At 45.7% G+C, this 21,635-nt stretch overlaps 1 protein-coding gene across 1 annotated transcript in view; it reads right to left on the reverse strand.

Moving 5' to 3' along the window:
* AMOT (angiomotin) overlaps positions 1-21,635 on the reverse strand; it is a 47,664-nt gene that overhangs the window by 2,541 nt on the left and 23,488 nt on the right. The window contains exons 5-10 of the mRNA XM_070951701.1: positions 20,620-20,764; positions 15,408-15,500; positions 11,882-12,027; positions 5,172-5,321; positions 2,899-3,092; positions 1,318-1,440 (exon numbers count right to left, since the gene is read on the reverse strand). Coding sequence (XP_070807802.1) covers positions 1,318-1,440; positions 2,899-3,092; positions 5,172-5,321; positions 11,882-12,027; positions 15,408-15,500; positions 20,620-20,764 — 851 coding nt within the window. The remainder of the gene's footprint in view (positions 1-1,317; positions 1,441-2,898; positions 3,093-5,171; positions 5,322-11,881; positions 12,028-15,407; positions 15,501-20,619; positions 20,765-21,635) is intronic.

Below are 21,635 nucleotides of genomic sequence, written 5' to 3' on the forward strand. Positions count from 1 at the left end.
AGGCCACATTAGCCTCAACCCAACAGTCCCAAGAGAGGAATTTAAATCACTCTAGGAAAAACATCAAAAAGGGGGAATACCGAAACTAAACATGGATTCCACCTACAAAAGCCAGAGATTGATTGTCCCCCTCCTCCCACAACCTCCTATTTGCAAACTGAAAGGCTGAAAGATCCCTGTCAGAATGGAGAACCGACACTGGTAATGTAGTAGTTAAGGAGCAGAAATGTCCAAGATCTCCTTCCTCCTCTTCCTGATTACTTCATTGCTTTGCTTTATCTTTGGGGGGGGGAGGTGGAATGCTAGAATGTGGGTTGCCAACATATTTTCCTGGCACAGGAATTCTGCCTTTCACCGTCTGAGTATTAAAAACAGGCAGGAGAACAAGAGTTCTTGATCATTCATGTATGTGATGAAGGGGTACCATAGAGAGGAATGCAGGACAAGCTCCCCCTTTTGAATGCCCTCTGAAAACAGGGCACCTCCAAAGAGCCTCTTCACGGGGCTCAACAGCTGGACAGGGTCATTGCAAGCCTGGGGCTGCCCTAAACCACGAAGGACTTCCCAGGTCAATGCAATCATCTTAACTGCACTTGATAAGCAACTGGCCACTGATGTAGATCTTTCAGTCCTGGAATCCTATGCTCTTTCTACCTTACGCTAGTTAGTTACTTTACTTTGTGTCAACTCCAACTTGGCCACTTTTCAAGAGTAGCCCATGCAGAACATCCTGTGGAATGTAGTCTGGATTCCCAGGGGGGAGGGAGGGGCTACATCCCAGAGGACCAAGAGACGGTTTAGATCCATGATGGCGAACCTATCGCATGCGTGCCAGAGGTGGCACGCAGCACCCTCTCTGATGGCACACAAGCTGTTGCTCCAGTTCAGCTCCGCTGCGCATCTCGGCTGGTCTTCAGGTCTCTGCTGCGCCTGAGTAGGGGGGCAGGGTGCATGCACGGGGGCTATGCGTGCATTACATTTTGGGGGTTTGCGTGTGTGCTTTGGGCAGCCAGTCCGGAAAAGGTTAGCCATCACTGGTTTAGTTCGGTTGGGAGGAAGAGGGTCAACACAGCCGCCCCCCCCCCCCCCAAAGTTCACAGAGCACATCTTTAATGAGGCAAGTAGTTACTTTAATGAGGCACGACTTCTGTCTCTGGGTGAGGAACAGTAAAAGAAACTCTCTGTATCTTTCTTGGTTTTGGGAGCCTGAGACTCCCTGAGCAGTCAAGACCTTCATGGATTTCTGGGTAATTCAAGAGTTCTGGATTTCGGAGTCGCACCCCACGCAGAGCAGAAAAACGAAGCAGCTGCCCTTACCTGCCCTCCATGTCCAGGCACCTCCGGTTAGCCAGAAGGATCTCCTCCTCTTCCTTCTGGATGCGAGCTTCCAGGGAAGTGTCATAGCTGGTGTTGGGCGAAGGGCTGATTACAGTGGTGTCCCTGCAAACAGTATTGGATGGGGAGTCAAGGGATCCCTGCTTGCCTTTTAGACACAGAAGCTTCCCATTTACCAGGCAAGAAGGAACCCAACTTGTTCCATCATCAGAAAATAGGCAAAATGCAGCTGGCTGAATTAGGCCATTTCACATTGGAGAGCAGGGGGAAATAAGATAATCCAATTTCCCCTGCAAAAGAAATCCCCATATACAGAACCAAAATAGTTCGTTAGATTCTGAGATGCAAGAAAATATATGTCTTTAGTTTAAAGATGATGTATGTGGCAAGGTATTTGGGTGATTATTATAAGTGATAATAATCGGGTGATTATTATAAGGGAGCTTCCCCAACATGTAAGGGTGACACAGATTTTCTAAACAACATCATGTTTTGAGACTGCAATCATTGTACTAGTGCCCCAAAAAACTATATTCATATGCCTTAATGATTACCATCCAGTTGCACTCACTTCCATTGAGAGATTGGTAAAGGACTATGCCTTCCCTCTACATTTGACTCCTTACAGCAGAGCTCTTCAAACTTGGCAGCTTTAAGACTTGTGGACTTCAACTCCCAGAATTCTCCAGCCAGCTATGCTCCCAGAACTCTGGGAGTTGAAGTCCACAAGTCTTAAAGCTGCCAAGTTTGAAGAGCTCTGCCTTACAGTTTGCCGATTGGAAGAACTGCTCTATAGATGATGCCTTTTTTTGAAAAAAAATGAATGGGGATATATATGTTTGAAAGGGGATATAAATTGGAGTCAGCATAATAAGTTATAGAAGTGGGAAGGAAGAACTTTGGTACCGTATTTTTCGGAATATAAGACGCACCTTTCCCCCCCAAAAAAGAGGGTGAAAATCTGGGTGTGTCTTATACTCCGAATGTAGCCCTGCCCAGTTTCTCAAAGGAGGTTTCAGAGGCTGAAAAAAGCTTCAGAAAAAAAGCCCCCAAAGAAGAGCTTCAGAGGCTTTTTTTCTGAAGCTCTGTTTCGGAGGCTTTCAGAGGCAGGAAAAAAAGTTTTTTTCTGAAGTGGAGTTTCAGAAGTTTCAGAGGCAGGAAAAAAAGCAAAAAAAAAAGCAAGGCACAGAGCTCACAACCAACGAACCTGTTGCTAAAATTCACCTCTGGGAACAGCTGAGTGGGGGTATTTGATCCACCTGCCAATCAGCTTTTTTCTTATTTTCCTCCCCAAAAACTAAGGTGCGTCTTATACTCCGAAAAATACGGTAAATACTTTTGCTATTACATGGTCAAAATATATCGTATTAATTGGAAACTGGATTTTCCCCAACTACCAATATTCCTTACTTCTCTTTGGGTTTGACCTGCCAGGATGAAATTGGAAGAGTTGTTGGTTATGTGAGCATATTTGTGAGCAAGCTGCACATTTTTTCCTGTCAGATTTTATATGATTCTTTTGCAAAGTTGTCTCAATGTTTGTGTGTGTGTGTGCACTCTTACCGGTGAGCAGCCACGGTGGCTGCCGCATCCAGTGCGAACTGACGCATGACACTTTCTTCCAGATACTTCTGCTCCCACTTTGTCATATCCGCCTCCAGAGCCAGAATCCGCTCCTCCTTTTCGCGCAAGAGCTCCATCAGGGCCCCAGCATTGTACTCGGAGGAGGCGTTGGCCGTCTGAGAGTTTCCCTGGCGCTGGCAGGAAAAGGCAACAGAACAAGTCCACTGAGAAGTGTGCAGAACGGCAACAAATGTGGTGGGGCGCCTTAGCTAGTCCAGGTGGGGAGAGGGACACGCGAATGATGCTGGACTGGGGGGCCTCCAAGGTCCCTTCCAGACTTCCTTGAGCAGTGAGTGAGCAGTTTGCTCTCTCCCTTTGGCCAGAAAGTTAAATCCCTTACATTCTCCAAGGTGGGGATGGCCACAGGATGTCCCAGGTGGCAACTCTCTCATAACAGTCCAAATCCAACCCCTGCCTGGTGACAAAGCCTAATCGGATGTCACATGTCAAGGCAGGAACAATATTTCTACTTAGGGACCAGCCACACAGCACCTGTCACACCCCTGATAAAGCCAACTGAAGCAATCACAGTGAAATAAATGAATGAAAAAGGGACCTCAATGTTGCAAGGGATTTTGAAATCATGGGAGCGTTTCATTCTTGCATTTTGGAGACGAGATCGCAGGAAGTTCAGAAAGATTTGATTATCCTGCAAGTGGTAGAATTATTTTAAAACTGTAAACATTTTAACTTTGGTTGCACATGGCACATGAATTTGGCAACCCCTCCTATTAAAGTAAAACATCCAGACTGGCTTCCTGGTGGAATCATGAAGTTTTCTTAGCACCATTTAAAAGTGGGTTGCCTTTGCCTTCTCTGTCAAGTCTTTTCTTAAATGTCCTACTCCAGTCTAGAACCCAGAGCATTGCTTGTGCTCTTCCATCCATGTCCAGCCCCGTTGAGCTTCTCTGGGGAAAGCCACAATTATCTCCAGACCTGGCACTTTCAACTACAGCCTCTGTCTGACCCATCAACTCCTGCCCTCGGGGTCCCCAGCCTGGACTAATGTAACATGCCCTACATTCACATTTTTTCCCTACCGATTCTGTGGGCGTGGCTTGATGGTGGTGGTGGGTCCTGTGACTGAGTGGGTGTGGCCAACTTGATGTCACTCATGCCCACACCCATTGTCACATGACACCCCTCTCCCCCACCAAGCCATACCCACAGAACCTGGTAGGAAAAAATGTGTGTATGAGCAGGAGAAAGGCTCATAGTGAATTCTGTGGCAGAGAGAAGCTGAACTTTTCTCCCTCCATTCACAGCAGAGCTGCTGCTCCTTTATGGTCCCCCCCGAGCCCCCTCCCTCCCAGGGGTCAAAGCACCTTAAAGGGACAGGCAGCTCTGCTGTGAATGGAGGGAGAGAAGTTCGGATTCTCTCTGCTGCATTTAATGTTGAATTCTGTGGAATATCGAGTGGCCGGAAGAGGTGAGCGGCGAGCAGGGGCGAGGCCAACCAGGGGTAATTTTTACCGGTTCAGCAAACTGATTCAAATCGTCCCTACCAGTTCACCTGAGCCGGTCCGATCCGGTCGAATTTCACCCCGATGGGTTGCCCTTGAAGAAGCTTTGGTTGGTGCAAAATGCAGCAGGGAAGGCGGTTAGATGTGTCCCTAGAACAGAGCACGAGACGCCTCTGCTCCACAAGCCGCAGGGTTGCCAAGCAGCTTCTGGGTCCAGTTTGAAGTGCTGGAAGCCCTTCAAGGCATGGGGTCAGTTTATTTGAGGGAGCATCTCTCCCCAGTTCTATCAGATCTGGCAGAGAGAGATCAGCCAGGGAATGGCATCGGGGGTCCCAGGAGACGTGCCTTCTCTGGGGTGGCGTCTTCCTTATGGAACATCCTTTCCCCTGAAATCAGATTCCTCCCCTCCCTTTTGACATTAGGGAAGGACGGAGCTCAGGAGCTGGCCACGTGATCAGGCCTGGGGTTGCCTAGTGAACCGGAGACATGCTCAGATGGCTCTGTTTGGGGGAAGTGGCCGCTTACGGTCCTGTCTTTGACTAGGACCCTGCAGATTAGTTTATATCATTTATTTCTTAATGTAGATTGTTACATTTTAAAAATATTTTTCTATTTGCGGTTTTATCCTATTGTGTGACCACCGAGAGTCGCTCTGGGTGAAATGGGTGGCTCCATCCATTTGATTAATAAGCAAATACTTCTGCATATCCTTTTCGGAGGGAAAAGCAGAAGTTGTGGAGCTGCCTTTACCTGCTGCACGCGGAGCGATTCGAGTTCTCTTTCCAGCCGAGTCCTGAGCCGGTGCTCGAGCTGCTCCCGCTTCTCACAAGCAGCCTGTAACTGAACCAGTGCCTGCTGCATCTTCTCCACCTTCTCCACGTACACCTGCTTCTTCTTCAGCTGTAGCGAAGGAGGGAGACAAACAAAGAGTAAGACTTCGGTCGCCCCATCAACTGGGCTGGTTGTCTCAGACTGAGGACGGAGTTGGAGCATCGAATCTGGATGGTCCATGTTGATCCCTGGCCTCGCCAGTTAAGCCTGCAAAAAAAGAGCTCCAAGTGATGCCCACTTTTGTTGCCAATCACACATCACAAAACAATCCGTCAGGTTCCAAAAACCGAGAGAGACACAGGATTCTTCCAAGCAGGCTTTTTAAAATTGTTCCTCGCCTTCCGGCAGAATCGTGCCACTCTAAAGCAAACTACTGGTACCATGAAGCGCAGGGAGGAGGCACTGCCTTCAGCCTCTTTCTCCGACACAGACTATCTAAATCAGTGTTTCTCAACCTTGGCAACTTTGAAGATGTGTGGACTTCAACTAGCAGAATTCCCCAGCCAGCAATTGCTCTGGGAGTTGAAGTCCACACATCTTCAAAGTTGCCAAGGTTGAGAAACACTGATCTAAATGCTGCTGTCTGTTGCTCCTTCGGAATGCATCCCTTCCCTCCAGACTACATTCTAACACCAAGGGTATTCTGAGAGTCTTTCTAATTTATTTTAATAGACAGTGACGGACACCAATGAGACAACTAAAAAAAGAGAGCTATTCAACAAACAAGATCATTAAAATGCATATTTGAGCACAACATACTATATCCCAAGAAATATTGACCTTAATAAACTTAGATTAGGAACATTATGCATCATGAACATATTTGAAAGCGCTGTGCTTTACTCAGTTCTTAATATGCATGTTAATTTTTCCACAACTGTGGAAATGTGGTTAATGAACTTTAATGGCAAGGGATGGGGAAGAATCTGATTTCCAAAACTAGCTGGTGATTTGGATAGAGTAAGGCGCCAATGTGCCTGCTCAGAAATGCTGGCCAAACCAATTTGTGCCATATTACCAGTGGTGAAATGTAAAATTTGTTGCTACCGGTTCTGTGGACGTGGCTTGGTGGGTGTGGCTTCATGTGACTCAGTGGGCGTGACCAACCTTTTTTTTTTTTTAAAAAAACTTTTTAAAACTTTTTTTACTACTGGTTCGGGCGAATAGGTAGTAAAAAATTGCTTTAAAAAAGTAAAAAAAAAAAAGTTCCACAATCACAGCTGTGCCACATGATCATCAGAACCTTTTTTTAAAAAAAAAAATTTAAAGCATTTTTTACTACTTATTCACCTGAACCAGTAGTAAGAAAATGCTTTAAAAAAGTAAAAAAAGAGGTTCTGACGGTTACGCAGCTCAGCTGATTGACAATCAGCTGTGCTGCAGAATCGTTGGAACCTTTTTTTTTTACTTTTTTAAAGCATTTTCTTACTACCGGTTTGCCCGAACCGAACCGAACCAGTAGCCTTTCACCCCTGCATACAATGTTACCCTCCAAGGAGAGAGCACGACTGTTTGCTCGTTAAAACCCTAGAAAATTACTCCCTAACCAAAATGCAGGGCTCGAGAAAGCAGTTTAAAAATAACCCAGCAATTTCTGTCGTTATGGATGCACAACCCTTTCTCAACTGAGGGCCCCCCCTCCATATTGGTCCATGGAAAGTTTTCTGGAAGCTGCCTAGAATTATGCAATCTGCACCTGATGCACTGGGGGGAAGGGGGGAGAGGGGGAGGGCTGGGGCTCATCTCTGGGTGGCAGACACAGGGACACAAAACAAGTCCCGAAGCGTCACATGCCTTGACCAAGAACCGCCTGTCCAGGGCAGAGTTATGCTCTTACCATCTTGGGGTCACTTCCAACCACTCTAAGCAATTCAGCTACCCAGAATTGGAAGCTCCAATCCATCCCAACCTAGTAAAGGAGGCGGCAAACTATAGGTAGTCCTCAACTTACAACCATTTGTTTGGTGACTGTTCACAGATACAACAGGGTTGAAAAAAAGTGACTTGAGACTGGTCCTCGTACTTACGACTGTCGCCTCGTCCCCACAGTAACGTGATCAAAATATGGAAGCTTGGCAACAGGCCTGTACTTATGACAGATGGACAACTGGTTGTCATTTGCAACTGGTCGGCTTCTGACAAAAACGTCAACGGGAGAAACTGGCTTTGTTTAACAACTTTAGTGATTCACTTAACAACCATGGGAAAAAAGGTCATAAAATGGGATGTGATCCACTCAACAACTGCCTTGCTTAGCAATGGATATTCTGCTCCCAACTGTGGCCGTAGGTCATCTACCCATATTCCTTGTGGGTGCCAAATCACCTCAGGCACTCACGATGCCTGAAATCAAAGTACATTTCTGCAAAATGACCTAGATTTGTGCCAGCTTGTGCCAAATGTGAGACTGGCCTCTCACATTTAACTTCAGGCTTTTAATTTGAGATCTTGTGAGATTTTAGAAGACAGCTATTGAACCTCACACCAGATTTCTGGCCCAAACAGTTAGGGTTAGGGTTGGGGAAGGAATCCCCTCATTGAAATTAGCACAGCTATGACATCTTTTTCCAGGCTCCAAAGAAGCTGGGCTGCTTTGAGGTGCTGCCGAAAGGGCAGCTGCTTGCCTGAGTCCCACCGCATGTCTTCCAAATCAGTTGGGAGCCAGGGAGGCCCATGAAATGATAAGGGAGGAGACACCCCTGAGCACAAGATGGCTGAGTTCCGCTCTGAGATGTTGACATCCAAAGTTAATCAATACAAGAGCCCGGTTTGCTTTTAAAAGGGGCCTGGAAAAGGTTAGGGAAGCTGAGGAGAGCCAAGAAAGAAAGGAAAGCCCAAGTTACAGGATCGAAGGAAGCCCGAGGCCTCCCGCTGGCCTCTCTGCCGAAAAACAGCTTAGCTAAGCACATCTTCCTCGCCAAATGGAGTCAAACATTCTCAACAGTTACCAACTCAGAAAAATTAAAATAAATAAACAAGCTTTGACCAAACTTTCTATCACAGCTTAATACCTGCTATGAGTTTAACCAGAGATCTTCAAAAGTTCATTTTTTGTTTTCAATTTGTTTACACGGCAAATCCAACACAGGGATGATGGTTTTAACATTTGGTCGGACTGAGTCCGGCTGCTGAACCTTTTCTCTTCCCCTTCTCGGGGCACAGTACGATGGAGGTTGGTTCTCATTCACAGAGAAGCTTTCACATTGGTTGCCAGGAAGAAGGGAAACTGGTGCCTTCCCCTCTGGCAGAGTTTCCATGCAAACAGCTCTTCCGTGCGGGATGGCATCTCATCGGCCCGAGATGAAAGCAGGGCAGTTGTCTCCCTTCCAAGCCTTCTCCTTCTCTAAGAAGCTGTGAACAGCCCCGTCTTTTCTCCCAAAGTAAAGTGAGCTGTTAATGGCTACAGCAGTCGAGCCCTGCAGGATCTCTCTCCCACGGGAAACCTGGCATATTCTACAACTACACTGAAATATGGGATGCACTTTGCCAAAATCGTCATGGATACAGCTGAGTGATGGAAACAGCCACTCAAATCTGGGCTCTTCTATGTCCGAGATTCTCAATAAAGAACAATCACATGTAAGGGAAGAGCAGACAGGTCACTCGAAGAGAATCCTCACCAGCTGCCAGCCCTGCTCTTGGTATTGCAGTGGCCTGGCCTCCAATCTGAGGACTCCGCTCTTTAAGGGAAGCTCAGTACAGAACAGAACCTGCTTAGCCAGCAGAAAATTCTGGGAGGCTGTGGGCCATAAAACAAGGAAGCTAAGCGCGTTGCCTACTTTTCTTTTACAGATGCAAGCTAACAAATTCTGGGAGAAGAATGGCGAACTGATTCATGTTGCGAAGATCAAGGAACCAGCGACTAGGAACATCTCTGAACGAAGAGAGGACAAGAGATGCCCTACATGGGCTCCGGAGGGCTGCTTCTTATGAGGAGACAGTGGTTTTCCCACCAGTTTGAATGACAGGAATGACGGCTTCAGCCATCTCGCTTACAGCCATGGCAGAACTCTTTAAAGGCATCAGACTCAGCAATCTCGCTTTCTAATCACTTTCGAGAATTGCCTTTTAAGCATCTTAAAGCTACTAAAGAGTTCTTCAGAATGACAGGTCTTCATCAGGGGAATTTATCTTCTACTCTGAACAGAAAAAAGATCAATTATATATTAAGGAACATAAAGAATTTGGAATAAACAGCAAAAAGCTGAATGAGATTTTGATCTAGGAAAGTTATAAATGGATTCAGAGTCCAAATAATTGGGAATATTGACAGCTACTATAAGATTTTGGAATTAACTATAAAAAATAAAGAGTTTCCTGTGGGGAACAGACTTATTTTGGCTAGCCTGACTACTGCAAGTCATAACAAAAATAAGTGATGATTTTAGAACAGGACACTAGAAGGGACTAAACATTTTAAGCAGAAGAAAAAAAAAATACAAGCCTGCGTTTGATGCCAGTCAATATTTGGACTTATAAAACGACAAAATGTCGTAACATCAAAAACAATCTTTTAAATACAAACTTTGAATAATGGGGCCAGAAATTGGTAACTTATAATATCAACACTGTCAGTAATGATGTCTGCTTCTATCAACAAACTAGATCTAAAATACATTAACGGAGGAACGACCGACGTGGAAGGAATTTTATCTGGCAAGACAGACCGAGAAAGTTCCAAAGCTATAAATGAAAGGCCAAGAGAAGGGTGCTTTATAGGTAGACCATGACTTACGAGCACAATTGAGCCCAACATTTCTATTGCAAAGCAAGGCAGTTGAGTGAGTTTTGCCCTATTTAAGTCTTTTCTTGCCCTAGATGTTAAGTGAATCACTGCGGCTATTAAATTAATAATAAGGTTCTTAAGTGAGTCTGGTGTCCCCCACTGTCTTGTCGGAAGGTTGCAAAAGCTGATGATCACATGACCCTGGGACACGGCAACTGTCATAGAAACATGCCAACTGACAAGTGTCCGAATTTTGATCACATGACCATGGGGAGGCTACAAGGTTCATAAGTAAGAAAAATAGTCATAAGTCACTTTTTTCAGTGCCACTGTAACACTAAACAGTCATTAAATAATGGTTGGAAGTCAAAGACCTTCTACTAGATATACAAAAGAAACTGACTGAAGTTTTAAAAGTAAACGGAAAATACAAATGTTAAGCCAAGAGAATGACCTGCAAAATGTGTTCTTATTAGATGTACAACAGAGACTTTGTTGAAGAAATCCGTGCAATGGGATAAAGAAGAATTGAGGAGAAATTAAATCCCACAACAATATTTGAATGAATTAAAGGTTAAGATTGGTAGAAGTGAAAGCAAGGAATACCAAGTTGGTTTATGTGATCAAGATAAAATAAAATATGTTATTTTGGGCTATTCTTTTTGGACTGTCTGTTGGTACCAGGACTGCAAAGATGATGCTTTATGAAAAGATAAATTTTTGTAACCTTAGAGGGGAGGAAGAGTCAGCAAACTAAACATTTTAAGTATCTTATAGATGAGGCAGGCAGAAAGGAACAAGCAGCATTTTTCACTGTTTAAAGAAGTGGGAGCTTTAGTTAACGGAAGGCTTTTGTACTCCTTTTTCTTAAATCACCCACACAAGTACGGTGATCTTGCAAAACAAGAGTACAGAAGACATTAACCAGGAATGAGAAGTGCAGGACAATCCAAAGGTTAGAAACACTACAAGGGAACGAAAGCTGAATGAAAGGCAGAGAAACAGTACAGAAATAGCATTTGGAAATTCTGAGTTACCGATAGTATAACAAGACTCCTTTGTAGTAGGGGTAAGTATCATGTACTAGCAAAAGTCCAACCTGTTACTGCCTTAAGAGAGCTTCGCTGCTATCCACAGACCTCTCAAATGTCTGGAGGTCTGGCAAATGAAGTTTGTAGCCTTCATGGCAGTAAAATAGAAATATCTAGGACTGCAGGATACATACATGTTTGCGGGGGAACTAAACTCTTACAGGATCTTACTAGAACCTGATGTTTGCAATTTATTCCTCTCCAATCTGCTTCAAAGTCAGTCCTGGGACTCCACCAGATATTAGATCACCAGCGTCTCTCTATTAGTAATGGTACTTCAAATTACAGACATAGATTTCTGCACCAAGTGGGTCTCTCTTCAGCAAAGAAAACCCATGAGGATTCTCATGCAAGATTTCAGAGGAGTAAGCCAATACTTTCAGCTAAACCTTTTCTCTAATGAAAATTGTTCTTTTGTGCCAGAAAGACCTTTATGGGACTGCCAAGGAGGAGCAAGAGAAATCACAGAACGCCAAGAAAACAGGCATAGAAGACTTGCAACAGATCATTACTAGGAGACGACAATATAGTCCCTATCACCTGAAAATTGGATCTTTCTAGGTTCATCAGCCCTGCACTTTCTGCAGCCAAGAATCTGGAAAATGTTCCCATTCTTAAAATGGAAAAACAGTACTAAATTATTTTATGGTTTTGGGGAAAGCAAAGCACTTCCTACAAATTTTTTTTCTTCCTTACTGAACTGGGTTTCAGGTATGCTCCACTATCATTTGCTTTTAGAAACACTGTCTTAAGGATTCAGTCAAAACACAACATACTCAAATGATGTCCAAGAGCAAAATGGAAAGACTTACTTCTTCCTCCAGCTTCACCACCTTGGCCTGTGCATTGTTCAAGGCCTGGTCCCGGATCTCAATGTGCCTCCGTTGCTCCTCATTAGTTGAGCGAACCCCTGCTAGCTCCACTTCCAGTTTCTCCTTTTCCCTCTGGGTTTCTTTATCTGGGCAGGTAAAGTAGAAAGGGGGGGGGACATGGCTTTGAGAGTTGCTGGGGGGCAGAGATCAAAGGGTGAGCTATTAGCTTTGCGGATGAAGGGAAACGTGTTTCAAGCACATTTTTCAAAGAATTACGAGGACACTCCTATTGTCACAGGATGGCATGAATTCTATTTTCTCCAATTATGTTTCGGAAGTTAAGCAGTAGTAAACAAAGAAGGTGTGTGTGTGTGATTGTTGTTGTGGCTTGCCAGCCATCAGTGGAACTGGTGGCAGACTCAGAGGATGAGGGGGTTGGGGAGGAACTTGGGCCAGTCCTGGAGTCTGGAGAAGTTTCTGATGGATGCTCTGCGTCGGAAGCAGAGATAGAGCCAGGGCTGCCCAATAGTTCCCAACTGCCTTCAGAGTCAGAGATAAGTGGGGAAGAAGAACAGCTGGGGCCTGTTCCAGATGCACGTATGCGCAGAGCTGTCAGGAGAGGAGAACAACCGAGGAACAGGGGCCGACTCGGGAAGAAAGGCACACGTGGATGCTGAATGGCCCCTCCCTGGCTGGGGAATAGATAGAAGCAAACGGGGAGTGGTGGTTGCAGGAGAGAACCGTTCATCTTTCTTTCGGAAGATTTGCTTATCGTGGTTGGTTCCTCAGAGACTTCTTGCCGGGAATTAATTTACAGCTTTGTGACTGGAAGCTAGCAATTATCCAAGGACTGATAAGGTCTGTTATTGCAATTAAGCCTTGGAAGGATTATTGCCTGCACTTTTCTGTGTGGGAATGCCATGAATTCACAGTAGTTAAATAAAGAGAGGGTTTTCGGGACAAGGAGTCTGTTTCTTGGTCCTGCTAAGGCTGGGTCAGAACAGTTGTGTATGCTTGCACACTGCACATATGTATGATTTGGGAAATCTCTTATTTCAGGAAATCCTGTTTGCCAGAATCTGCAAGGAGGATACAAAAACCAGAATTCTTTCCTTCTGATGCTATCCAGCAGCTGATGGTAGAGTGTCCCTGATGCTCTATTTTCCATGAAACTCTCATAGCTGCCTGTCAACTTGCAAAGCTTTCAAGTTGCCATGAGCAGGAGGGGAGAACTGATAGAGCTGATTGATTTCCCTAACTGAAGCTGCATTCCATAGATTCTTTCTTATCACAATCAGTAGGAGTATGTTGGGTTTCACAGCCAGCCAATGTGGTTAATTGGAGAATGTGATTTAATTGGAGAATGTGGCCAGGGAGGAGGGGAGAGACATGGTCATAGGGGAACGTAAATCTACGTGGGATTAGTACTAACTGCATCCGAATATTGCCAAAATGGTGCTCCTAATAAATGACTGTATTTCTTTTGAAGTTTGGCTCATGGCTCATGAATTAATTAGGGCATCTTTCGGAAACTTCACGCTGCCATTGCTAACTTTGTCACCAAGACCTGAGAACCACAAAACTGCCGGTAAGAGTCTCTGGTTGCATCTTGGCAGAAATGGAAGATTACCTGGTTTAGTTCTAGACAAGTTCGTTCAATTCTGCTTCCAACATCTGGCATAAATTAACAGCTTTTCAACATTATTTCAACATTATAGGGAAGAGCAAAGCAAAGGCTGTTGGGAGAGCCTTTGTCCTAATACCAGACAGAGATAACTGCTAAAAGACGAAATGGTTCATGCTGTTTGTGTCCCCAGAATTCATGGAGCTATCTTTGGCCTTCATTATGAAGACATCATGCAGCTGGAACATCTGTCCCGCCAGAACCATCCCACCATCCCAAGGGATGAAATTGCTGCTTCAGGCAATAGAAGGGGGATTCCTGCTGTTTCCCAGTTATCGTGGTAGTAAGGTAGGCCACTTTGGGGAACGGCTTGCCGTTCCCATTGTTGTCTGCCAGTCCACTGGGTCATCAGAGAGAAGCACTGAGAAGTAACGTGGGATTTGCTTGCACAATGGCCTCAAGAGTCATTGTGCAGCACCCTTCAGAGTTATGCCCTTTTAGCCAGGCAGGCAGAGATGGTGGGACAGCAGAACTACCAGGTAAGGGAAGCAGAGGGTCGTCGGGACACACACAGAGGCTTTCTCGTGGGCAGATCCCTCGTGCTAGCATGGTCGGGGAGCAGCGAAGGTCCCTCCAAAAAACAAGGTAAGTCCCTTTCTTAGTTTTTTTTTTTTTTTAATTTGATTTATATGCCGCCCTTCTCTGGAGACTCAGGGTGGCTTACAGTGCACTAAGCAATAGCCTTCATCCTTTTTGTATATTTATACAAAGTCAGCTTATTGCCCCCACAACTGGGTCCTCAATTTACCTACCTTAGAAAGAATGGAAGGCTGAGTCAACCTTGAGCCTGGCGAGATTCGAACCTGCAGTAATTGCAGGCAGCTGGTCTTAATAACAGGGTGCTTTAGACCACTGTACTACCAAGGCTCGGTTTTGGTAAGATGCTGACCCATTAGCAACTCTTTCCATGTACTCTGCAGGGTGGAGCTGCCGGGATGGTGGCTTAGCTCGCCAAATCCCACAGCATTCATTCAGGAGACTGGAGTCCTTCCATTCATAGAATTCTGGTTTCCACTGTCATCAATCTGCGTCCCCGGACACAGATTAATTAAACATTTAATTAAATGTACTCAGTGTTGCTCCCCACAATTTAGAGACTCCCTGCTTCTGCAAGTTAAAAGTTACTGTTTTGTAGTCAATATTGAGTGGCAGCCCCGGCCCCTGGTTGTACATCTCTGGATGAAGACTTCTGGACGAATCAAAGCCATCCTTCACATTCAATGAACCACTGACCAACCTGTGACCTGTGATGGGCCATCCTTTGAGAGAGGTTTCCTCCCCAGATTCCCCAACGCCTTCAACAAGGGCAGAACTTCTAAAGTACTGGAAAAAGTTCTTCAAAATCCAGGGAGATATTCAGAGATGTCTCTGCCTTGAAAGTCGCCCCTGCTGAACTACATCTAGCATCAGCAAAGGAAGCGTTTTATGACATTTGATGTCATTTTGAGGTTGAAAATGTTTTGCCCGGTTAAAGGTTAACAGACACAGGGGTTTCAGCTGAATATGGACCGTTCCAAAACAATGGTCTGGCCCAACAGGTGAGCCTCAGCATGAGGCAGGGGGAAAACAAATTGGGTCTGAACACCCGGTGTTTCCCCCACATGCCTGGCCTTCCCCTCCAGGCAGCTGAAAATAAGCAACCACACAGCAGAGCAGAAATGGCAGCTGAAATGTCTAAGGGAATACGAGGAGGAGCTCTTTTCCTCGCAAGAGACCGAGAGTGGTTGTTCCTGGCTCTCTCCAACGTCTCCTGGGAATTTCTCAAGCCTACTTTCTTCTGCTTTAGGCACTTTGCAAAACAATTAACCACCGTTCTTGGTACAGGAAATGTGATGGACTCACTTTGTGCAAAGAGCTGGGAGATGGTTTTCCTGTTATCCTCAGTGCCTTCAAATTCTTTCTCTGCAAGTTGCTTATTGGCCGTATCCATACGATCTGCAGAGGAAGAAGAAATGCAGAGGTCATGGGACTGTTAGGGCTGAATAGTTAACTGTTAAAGAGTCTATCCCACATGGATCATTCCTCCTGCCACCTTGCACGACTGTCTAGTGAGGCAGCTGGACTGAGAGAAAGAAAATTACTGCAGCCCAAGGCACCCAGTGAACTTCCATGGCTGAAGATGAGTTGGAACATGGGCGTTCCTGGTTGCCCTGGATCTTGCTGATCCATAACTCAGTGGCTCTATGGAAAGCTATCCCAGCAGTTAACCTTTCTTGCCATTCAACAGAGGAGACACTATTTCACCATCTCACCTTTATTAAAAGCTGCAAGTTCAGGCAAAGCTGTAAAAAATAAGCCATGGCACCTGAATAGGCACACCTACTGTACGTCTGAGGATACAGGGCATTCAGAAATTAATCAGTAATCGCTTAGCGTTTGTTCCTCACAATCTGAGAGTCCTTCAGGGGCTTTTTTGCAAACTCCAGGCGGGCTTTCCTGTGTTTTGCACTGAGAGGTTTCTGTCTAGCCACTCTTCCAGAAAGCCCAGACGGGTGGAGGCTGCAGTGATGGTTGTCCTTCTGGAACTCTGTCCCATCTCCACACAAGATCTCTGGAGCTCAGTCACAGTGACCTTCGGGTTCTTGGTCATTTCTCTTACTAAGGCCCTTCTCCCCTGATCAATCAGTTTGACCGGGTGACCAGCCCTTGGAAGAGTCCTGGTTGCAACAAAACTTCTTCCATTTGAGAATTATGGAGGCCACTGTGCTCTTAGGAACTTTCAGCAGCAGAAATTTTATTGTAGCCTTCCTTCCCCAGATCTGTGCCTTGCAATGATCCTGCAGGCAGTTTCTTTGACCTTATGGCTTTTGCTCTGCTACAGTACGCACTGCACTGTCAGCTGTGAGGCCTTCTGAAGAGGTTTAATTTACCACAGGTGGCCTCCAATTAAGGTGTAGAAACATCTCAGCAATGATCAAGAGAAATGGGAGGCATCAGAGTTTCTAAATACTTATGCCAATGTGATATTTCAGTTTTTTCTTTTTAATAATTTACAGACATTTCTAAAATTCTGCTTTCACTTTGTCATTGTGGGGTACTGAATGTAGAACAATGAGAAAAAAACCGAATTTCAACAACTGTAGAATCAGGCTGCAGCACAACAAAATTGACAAAAGTGAAGAGGGACTGAATACTTTCTGAATGTACACAATAACTAGCAGCCATGTTCCATAAAAGAGGCCGTGTGCTCCTAGCTGCAGTGTGGCCTACCTACTGTCTAAGCTACACTGCACCCTACGGAGCCTAAGCTGCCTAAAGGTAGGAAGGAATCCCTTGCCCACCTCCAGATGGGTCGAATTTGCAGTTGAGGACTTGTGTGTGGCTTGTCTGCATGGAAAATGGAGGCTGGAATGGCCTCACTTCCCTTCTCTTTGCTACCAGTGCTTTGTAGCAAGAAGTGCCGAGACAGGAAAGAGAAAGTATGTAATAATCCCCGAAGACTTCCTTGTGAAGGGAACATGCTGCACCTATTTTGGCTAGCAGGGGTCAGTGTTGCTAAACTTTACCTAATTGCAAAACCCATTACTGTCTCAAAGGCAGAGTGCCTTGAATGCAGCTGTAGTGGAGAGAACGTAACCCTGTTTTGGCCAGAGCTGCAAATGCTCCGGGGACACAACGCTGGTCCTAGTCCAGAATCTTTACTAACGATGTCACCCCGGCTGGCTCTCACCCAAGACCCATGGTGTCAGCACACAGGGTGACCCATCTCCGAATCCTTTAAGGCAGGGGTCTCCAACCTTGGCAACTTTAAGACTTGTGGACTTCAACTCCCAGAATTCCTCAGCCAGCTTTGCTGGCTGAGGAATTCTGGGAGTTGAAGTCCACAAGTCTTAAAGTTGCCAAGGTTGGAGACCCCTGCTTTACTTTGCTCCCATGATGGTGACCCAAATTCTCTGGGCAGTCCCTGAAGGGGATGGAAGGGCAAAAAAAATCAGCAAGTCCTTCCTTCTCTCTGGTAGAGAAGGCAGCCATCTTGGCAAATGGCTTCTGGCAGACTTCGCTTCTCCCATGAATCCTTCCCACCCGCTTTCAGTGAGTCTTTGACCTTTGCTGCCCAACGAGACACCAAACGTCATAGCTGGCATCCTCTGTGCAAGAGGCATCACCCCATTCCCTCCGCCGCATCAGAGCTAATTCTGCATCAGACCTGCATCTTAGATACCAGGGGTTGGCAACCTTAAACACTCAAAGAGCCACAAAGGTCCTAACCAGAAACCGCCATTCAATTCTGGAGCCGACCGGAAGTGAAGTTTCCCCATCGTACTCTCCTCCTAGCACGGCATCTTTTTTCCTCTACTTGTCCTAACCGAAAGCCCTATCAATTGTGCAGCTGCCCAGCAACAAGGAGCCGCAGCAGAGGGATGAGAGAGCCACATGTGGCTCCAGAGCTGCAGGTTGCTGACTCCTGTTATATACCCACCACACTGGGCACAAAATCCTGGAATGGACTTGCACCCCTCTTTCCCTTGAAATTTAGAACATAGAATAATAAGAGTTGGATGGAACCTTGGAGGTTTTGTAGCCCAACTCCCTACTCAAGGCAAGAGACCTTATACCATCCAGGTCAACCAGTTGTCCAATTTATTTCTGAAAACCTCCAGTGATGGAGCATCCACAAGTCTGGGAGGCAAGCACTGATTAATCGTTCTCACTGTCAGGAATTTGCTCCTTAGTTCCAGGTTGGGTTTCTCTTTAATGAGCTTCCACCTATTACTTCTTGTCCTGCCCTCAGGTGCTTACAGCTGCATTATAAAACCAGGAAGGGGGGAGAGGAGGAGGCTAAACACACCTCTTTCCAGAAGAGCCAGGCAGACCCCCTTCCCAACTGAGAACTCTATCTAGCTCTTTAGCAACATGTGAATAGAGATGCAATCATCCAGGCCAAAAGCTTCTTAAAAGGTTAAATCATGGCAACTGGACCGAAGTTTATTAAAACTGAGACGTTTCGTTACTCATCCAAGTAGTGTCTTCAGTCAACATGAAAATTTGGGTAGGAAGAGAGTCAGATAGTCATTGGAAAGAACCAATTCTTGCCATACAAATTTTCATTTTGATCAAAGAAGTTACTTGGATGAGTAATGAAACATTTCAGTTTTAATAAACTTCGGTGCTTGATTTAATCTTTTAAGATACTTTTGGTCTGGATCAGAGGTGGGTTTCAGCAGGTTCTGACCAGTTCTGGAAAACCGGTAGTGGAAATTTTGAGTAGTTTGGAGAACCCGTAGTAAAAATTCTGACTGGCCCTGCCCCCATCTATTCTCATATATTATTCCAGTCCCAGTTGATTGGGAGGAAATGGGGATTTTGCAGTAACCTTCCCCTGGATTTATTTATTGGTTCGATTTATATGCCGCCCTTTTCCGGAGACTCAGGGCGGCTTACAATGCGTTAAGCAATAGCCTCCATACTTTTGTATATACCTGCTTTCACCCCCCCCCCCAAGCGGTGTTCTTTTTTACACAAAGTCAGTTTATTGCCCCCACAAACCGGGTTCTCATTTTACCTACCTCGAAAGGATGGAAGGCTGAGTCAACCTAGAGCCTGGTGAGATTTGAACTTGCAGTAATTGCAGGCAGCTGGTGCTACTTAACAGCACTTTAGTCTGCTGCGCCACTAAGGCTCTTGGGGAGGGAATGGAGATTTTACAGTATCCTTCCCCTTCCACGCCCACCAAGCCACGCCCACAGAACTGATAATAAAAAAATTGGAAACCCACCACTGGTCCGGATGATTGAATTTCCATTTATATGTTGCTTTTCATTTTGGGAGAAATCTCCTGCAATCCTTATGGCAAGAGGTGGTTCTTTCCAACGACTATCTGATTCTCCGCCTACCCAAATTTTCATTTTGACTGAAGAAGTTACTTGGATGAGTAACGAAAACGTCTCAGTTTTAATAAACCTTGGCCCAGTTGCCATGCTTTAACCTTTTCAGATAGCTTATTAGCAATGTACTCGCACAAATGGGTAGCCAGTGTAGGATTTGGTCAAGCACACTCAGGAAGCAGTGCTGGTGAAGATGCTCAGGGACCTTCCCTGAAGTTTGGAGGATGGACGGCCCTCTTTGTCAAGGGAGGCAATGGAGTCTGGATGCCCTGGCTGACTGGATGTAGGCTCCGTCCAGACAAGGGGCCAGTAATGTTGATCCCCGGGAGAACTCAGTCAGAATGGAGGGCACAACCCAGATCTGGATAGAACCAGGTGAAGTTTCCTCGGTATCCTTTTTCTTTGCAGCTTGGAGGTGGGTCTGGAAACAGGGCCTACTCCGGAGGGGTCTGGCAGCTCTGGCTGGAGAAGACGAAGCTAGCCACAGGTTTTAAGCACCTCTCTAAATTAATGGGGTGTAACTCTGGGCGGCCCACAAACGGGCAGGAGTTAGGAATTAAAACCAGTGCAAAACGCAGCATCCCAATTCAGTTGTTCCACACGTCTTTCATCGACCCGGCTGATTTGTTTTCAGGTTTTTATACGGAGCTTTGGGACTTACTTATAAAGGCCTAAATGGTTTGGGATCATGATAGCTGAAAACCCGCATCGGCCCATGTGAATAGCTTGCTCATAGCTTAAGGTCTGTCTTGGGGGTCCTTTCATGGGAGGTTGAGACTTCTCTTTTCTAAATGTTCATACTGCCCCTTTCCTTGTTAAACTCAGGCAGGTTGTCTTGACCCTTTGCAGAGCAGAATAACTATAAGTGATAGTAATTCTAAAAACAAATGATTGCTATCCTCTTCCCCTGTGCCACATTAATAAAAATGGTTTTGAACTTTTAAATTCTTTGGGGACAATTTTGGGGCTACAAACTCAGTCAACCGAGACTGAACCCAGCAACACAGATTGAACTTTGTAACTGGGCAGGAAACTATTCCCTCCCCTCCCCCCCCAACCCAAATTATGAGACTGCATGTTCACAATGTGAAGATATACAGGGATTTTACAAAGGGAGAAAAAGTGAGGTGCATACTGTTTTCTGGGTTTTTCTTTTAGGAGCCACAGAATTATAACCCTGATCTTAAAATCACTCGGCAGCAATAAGGAGAACTTTAAATTAGTTTTACCTCTGAGATCCCGATTAAAATCATGAAGTCTACGGATTTCACATTCCAGCTTGTTTCTCATGGTCTTTTCCAGAGACTCCCTCTTGGAAGAAGACTTCTCCAGATTTTTATAGGCCTCTGAAACTTGTTGGATTTCTGTTTCTAGCTATAACAAATAATTAAACGAGAATAAAAAAAATATTCAGCAGGGTGTTCCAATATTCAACTCTGAATCCCAACAGCTCTGTGCAAAACTCCGAGAAGGGTGGGTGGTTTGGAGAGTGGGAAGAGGAAGCCCTGAAGCCTGGCAGCTGAGCAGCAGAGAGAGTCCCTTTCATCTGGCACCCGATGCCAGGTTGGCCCTGACGTGGGCAGCCAAACTCCAGGATGTCTGCAGGGGAAGCCAGCTGGGAGCCAACGCACAAAAGTCACACGACGTGCATCAACACACCCTGGACTGCGCCTCCCTTGCAATCTTCCAAGGAATTGCGAATCGACCTGAGAGACATTTCAACACCTTGACAAAACCTTGACTGGAAGGTTTGAACGTAGGAAGTTTATGCTTTGCGCTAAGGTATTATTCACTTCAAACATGCTGAACAAGCACAATGACATATCGTGCTAAGTAAGAACCAGACCGACTGCATTATGGCTTGGCATAGTATACGAACTCAGCCCTTGCCCCAAACCAGAGGCTCACTATCTCTGAATGGGCTGGTGTAGTTTCCCCTCAGCCGAGGCCCCATTTTCATCCCCTGCGATTCCCAGAGAACATCTGCCAGCAGCCTGGATCGAAAGGATGGGAGTCAAAAGTTAAGGGAGGGTTGGGAAAGCCCCGCCTGCAGCCGAGGAGCCAGGGGTCTCCCCTCAGCCCCAGGATTTCTGGACACCAAGGCCGGCCTTCTGGCACTGAGCGCCCCCTTCTCTTCAAGCGGCCCAAAATTAGACACAGCACAGGTAGTCCTCAGGTTACGTCCACAATTGAGCCCAACATTTATGCGGCTAAGGGAGACGTCTGTTAAGTGAATTTTGCCTCA

Source organism: Pituophis catenifer, unplaced genomic scaffold (assembly GCF_029215685.1).
Source record: "Pituophis catenifer annectens isolate HBS135680 unplaced genomic scaffold, rPitCat1.0.hap2 SCAF_11, whole genome shotgun sequence".
Lineage (NCBI taxonomy): Eukaryota > Metazoa > Chordata > Lepidosauria > Squamata > Colubridae > Pituophis > Pituophis catenifer.